Genomic DNA, 5,698 nt, shown 5'->3' with positions numbered 1-5,698 from the left:
GTGTGTGTGTGTGTGTGTGTGTGTGTGTGTGTGTGTGTGTGTGTGTGTGTGTGTGTGTGTGTGTGTGTGTGTGTGTGTGTGTGTGTGTGTGTGTGTGTGTGTGTGTGTGTGTGTGTGTGTGTGTGTGTGTGTGTGTGTGTGTGTGTGTGTGTGTGTGTGTGTGTGTGTGTGTGTGTGTGTGTGTGTGTGCGTGCGCGCGCAATAGCTATTCCCAACCTAATTTTTACAAATATATATTTACTTGCCACACTCATTTTTTTTTTGGTAATAATATACAGAGCTAAAAAAACTGCGTTTGAAAAAATAGCGAGTCCATAGTTCATGAATGACGAAGCTAAAAATGGCCCACCCGATGACGCACTATTTCGGCGTCGTGTTCAGTCAATCGTGCCAAGGTTCGGGCAATTGCGTATCACATAATTCATACAACCTTAACTTTATTGCCATTCAATTACTATGTTAACCATAATACTTTTTTAAATATATATATATATATATATTTTCGCATAAAAAAACTTATTTGCGTGACAATCTATTTAAATAAATTAAGTGTCGAAAGCACTACTGCGTTTATTTAACTAACTTATTTACAACATAATTTTGTTCATACGTTTTTATTAATCTCAAAAAATTGTTTGCAACACTTTGCGTTGCTCAATATTTTTTCTACCGTTCACTAATGACATAAGAATGATCAAACGGTGTTGATAGATCACTTCTCGATCGAATGGAGAAACCTTGTTTAGAGCGCTAATCAACGACATAGAGAGCCAATTTCTCTACAAGCGGCGTAGAAAGAAGTTGTTTTCGGAAGCTCACGCGGCTTCATTGAGAGCGCTTGGAAACGAGCCAATAAGAGATCGCACAACAGAATGTTTGTCGCACATCAATGTATCGTTCGAACGACGTCATGTATCGTGTATTTCCTGATAGGCCCGATACAGGCCAGCGTATGGTGTATCCGAGCGGAATCAAGTCAATAGAGAACATGCATATAGGTGATAAATTCTCAATGTAATTGACAATGTCGCTCCTTATGAAGATTCGTATCAGGATATTTTCAAACGATATCATCAAATCAATTCACGCAATATTTCGTACAGGATTCTGCTCGGATATTGCAAAAAGAAGTATATAGATTCGTTTGCACTACAAGAGTTTTAGACATTTTTATATATAACAAGAATTTGTATAAATTGATTTTTATCTTGAAATGTATAATGGAAAATTATTTCAAAGTAAGATACTTTAATAAAATACAATTAATAATGAAGATTGTTTAAATAAAGACCAAGTATTTTGTTCTGTTTAAAAGAAAGTTAAGCGTAACAATTTTTGATCATTTCGTATAAAACTTACAGATTATCGCACTGTTATCAAAATACTATAACAAGTTGTTTCGCTTATCTATTCTCATGTAACTATCGCTGCGTATCGTACGCGCTTTATAAACAATGATACAAGATTTCAAGGTAAAATCATAATAGCAATACCAAAGATCGTAAAGAGTGCAAACAAATCTTAATTGCCAATAAAATATATTTCTGGTAAGATCAATCTGAAAAAGATTCGTCCCTTGATTTTAATTTTCTATTCTTAATTGTTCATAAAATATATATTTGTTAATTTTTTTCATGTACTAATTGGACTTGCCTAATACAATAAATTAAATTTTCCCAAAGGATAAAAAGCTAATTTTTCAGATCGATCTTACAAGCTTGATATGAAGAACAACTACTTACAGTCTGCTGCTGGGTTCGTTGTTAGCTTCGTCACCTTCAATTCGATACACCTTGCCGGACATGACGTACTCAAAGCTATCCGCTCTGGAACCTCCTTCTTGTTCCATAGGATTCCACTCGTTACCATCTGGATATCCATCTTCACGTAATGTCGTCGACAGAACAAGACGGAATTTATCTCCTAAACATACAATAATATTTTGTTACACGCATAAGAGCTTTATCCCACGTACCGAGTTTTCATTCATTAAAATCTTTGTTCTGTACGTTACTAGACCGTAAAATATCTTTAATTACATAGGTAAAACAATTTTTTTTATAACTTGGTTATTATTGTATATAACTGGAAAAGTTGTAAAATTTGCAGATAAATATGTGTTACATAAACGTCATTACTGTTAAAAATGTGTAATATCTCAGAGAGAGAGAGAGAGAGAGAGAGAGAGAAAACCTGGCACAGGTAGACGGAAACAAATTTATTGAACGTATCATGTACATTAACACAAAAATATAATTCCTAAAAGAAACTAAATCTCTTGTAGAATTGGAAAAATTAAATATAAGAGAATTGATGGAAAAAGTATACTGAATCATACTTAATACTTAAATGACTAAGTAAATCATTTTATAGACATTTTTATCTGCGTTATAATACTGAGCTTCAACACAGGATGATCCCGATGTTTCTTGAGTATAAAAAAAACAGACAAGCCATGCAATGACGGAATATAAACGGATCCAATAATAGCTTTCACGCGAATGCATCGAAAACACATCGCTCTACACGATTGCATCAGTCTCATTGCATCCACTTATTGTTGCTATTAAAGTGTGTAAACTAATGGGAACTGTCCTTTTCATCATGCATACAATATTTCGATAAATACGTGACACTCACTTTCTGACTACGTAAAGTGCACTTCAACTGCGTTGAACAAGCCGTTAAAATACAATTTACAGAGCAAAATAAGAATTTGTAAAATTGTGAAAAAGTGAAAATAATCTCGTTAATATATACTAATTAATTAATATTAATATATAAGTAATAAAAACTTGAGATATCAAAATAAAATTTTATTATTTTCATTTATTATTGTTTTATTATTTTATTTAATACGATTAATAGATCTTTATAAAACATTTTTGTAAAAATATAATTTCATTGTTATGAATACAAAACACTTTATTCACACGGTCAACGGGATGTTGCTAATCGTGAGTATTAAGAAGAAAAAAACAAAGGTTAATTTAAATCCAATCGCTATCGTTAAATTAAATTAATTTACTGTCCGAGAGAGATTTTTAAATTAATTTACTATCTGATTTTTAAAGATATCTTTCTATTGCATCAGATGTGTGTTTATAATGTCAAGGTAAGCTCGCTTGCATGAAATTACGTGAGTCGAGTTGTGCGAATTGAAAGCTTCTAGAATCGATTAAGTTCAATATCGAGAAAGAAAAAGAACTGAAACATACGAACTGAAAGGTAGAGAGAATATAAGAAATGGGATATAAAAAGAAATAGGAAAGAGAAATAAAGAGAGAATTGCTAAAAGAAAAATCATCATATAGATATATTGCCGGAGGAAAAATAAAGTAGACAAGGAAAAAGAAAATTGAAGCCACGCTTTAATAAAACTTGACGAATAAATCATTTTGGCATCGCTATATCGAGAGACGTAAACTATGAATCTGAATTGAATCCATTAATTCAATCGCGAACATTACGTTATATCATTAGATTCGTCTTAAGCAAAAATTTTAAAGGGCCTTTTGAGACTGTCGCAACGTATACTGCAATTTTAATGTAGCTTTAGCGAGCATAATCGTTAGTACGAAAAAGTTGCCAGTTTCCATACGAAGCCCTGAGCTGAAACGATACGTAAGAAAGCCCGGGACGCAAGGTCAAGGTTAAGCACACACAACGGCAGGTATGGTGCGAGCTTTAATCGATACTACATCGTTGCCGCCGCCGCCGCCGCCGCCGCCGCCGCCGTTGCTACGCTGCCGTCGTCTCCGCGCAGCAAGAAAAGATTACCACCCATTTACAACAAGCAAAATTTTAGACTTAGTTTTTCGCTCCATCGTTATTCGCTTATTTATCTCTATTTTCATTTATTTTTTAAATGGAAATAGTCTCATATTTACCATTTACCATCGTCTTGTTTAAACAATATAAGAAATAATATATCGAAATAGAACATTTTTCATAAGTAATATATGAAAGCTTTTTTGCACATAATAAATGAAAGGCTAATAATGTTATCAGCGCGAATGAGTCCGGGAAAACTGGTCAATTGATCTCACCGCTCTTCACGAAGAGTAGGTACGAGCTTACATCATAATGGTGTCACATCGTAACAGCGACGGTTACTATAGATCATCCGGTCGAGTGTTGCGCGGTAATATCTCTCGCGCTTAAATTAACCCTCATTCAACCAAAACGCCATGTCCGATGGATGATCGGATTTGTCTCTCGACGTAAAACGTAAACTGTTCCAAGGCGCATGACGAGTAATTGGATTATTTCTATTTATGAGAAATAAAAAATAAAATAAGACATTCGAAAACGATATTTTGCTCGTCTAGATAATAAGATGGTTCGAATTCAAAGGAAGATACTCTAAAGTGACGCGACGATACGCAATATCGATTACATTCAAATACTAATTGAACCAATAAAAGATGGATAATTCCGGCGAAACCGGAAAGAGAAAACGAGTTCCAAAAGATCAGGCGCGATTCACGAGAGTGACCTTGAGAGAGAGCCGCTGCGATTCTCGCATAGAAAGGACCTCCCACGAAATCGATAACGCGTGACAGCGGCGGCGATATACTACATATAGATATATCCAACACAACGATGCGGCTTACCTCGACTCGACGCGACGCAGCGCGGCGTAGCGCGGCGCGGCGCAGCGTCCGTCCGGATCCTGTCCGAAATCCGGGCCGCCATCTTGGCCCGTGACGCGAATCTCGCGCCGCGGCGCCTCCTCCGCGACCGCGGGTATTCCGTGGTATTCTGCTCCTTCTGTGCGCCGCATCGCGCCGCGCCGCACCGCGCCGCGCCATACGACCTTGCCGACCTTCCCGTTCCCTTCCGCGGAGCGGAGATTCACGAGATCACACAAATCGACGCTCTCGATCGACAGCGCGCACTACGTATTCTCCATCCCTCCTTGTCAACGCCCACGCGTTCTATCTCCTCGTCGTTGTCATCGTCATCGGAATTGTTTTTACAAAGAGACGGAGTACTCCGTCGAAATATTCGCGTCATCTACGCGGCAACATCTCGAGTAAATTATCTTAAAATATATCCGTGCTGCCGTCAAATACACGAAAATTTCCTCGAAACGAACGACACTACGACGCGGATGTCGCATATTCAAAATGTCTGCTCATTCGTCGTCGTCGAGAGACGGACATCTGACGCACATACGAGCGTAATTTGCACCTGCGAAACTCGTCAACGGGCACTTGAACGTAGCGCGCACGAACCTAGTTTGCGAAAGCAACACATAGACGACATCCGCATCGACGAGTGGCGACGACGGCATGACGACAGCGGGACGATGAGAGGAAAGCGGAGCGCGACGTCTTTTACTCTCGCTGTCGTCGAGGAAGAGACGAGAAGCGCGTACGCGGAAAGAGGGACACCGGGCGCGCACACGGAACAAGCACGAGCGAACCGACGAGAACGAACGAATATCGCGCGCACTTACGACCGACATGGTTGCGAGTCGTGGCCGCTTTGACCTTGGCATTGAACTTGTGGGCGCCGGACGCGGGACGAGGTGCGCGGCGGAAGACCTGCGCCTGCGGAAGGGAGCGCCCAAGTGGGGAACGCAGCTGAGCTGCGGAATGAGTGGCCCGGGGTAAAAAGGGTGAGAAGAGAGAGAGAGAGAGAGAGAGAGAGAGAGAGAAGAGAGAGAGAGAGAGAGGAGGGAGGGAGTAGT

The 5,698-nt window shown here is 39.1% G+C and overlaps 1 protein-coding gene across 1 annotated transcript in view; it reads right to left on the bottom strand.

The window, feature by feature from the left end:
• LOC105620560 (DNA-directed RNA polymerases I, II, and III subunit RPABC3) overlaps positions 1-5,698 on the bottom strand; it is an 82,087-nt gene that overhangs the window by 26,510 nt on the left and 49,879 nt on the right. The window contains exon 3 of the mRNA XM_012202053.1: positions 1,743-1,923. Within this exon, the coding sequence (XP_012057443.1) occupies positions 1,743-1,923 (181 nt within the window). The remainder of the gene's footprint in view (positions 1-1,742; positions 1,924-5,698) is intronic.

The sequence above is a fragment of the Atta cephalotes genome, assembly GCF_000143395.1.
Source record: "Atta cephalotes unplaced genomic scaffold scaffold00027, whole genome shotgun sequence".
NCBI classification, from domain to species: Eukaryota; Metazoa; Arthropoda; class Insecta; order Hymenoptera; family Formicidae; genus Atta; species Atta cephalotes.
The sequence above is the reverse complement of the archived record's forward strand: the minus strand, read 5'-3'. Positions and strand labels throughout refer to the sequence as shown.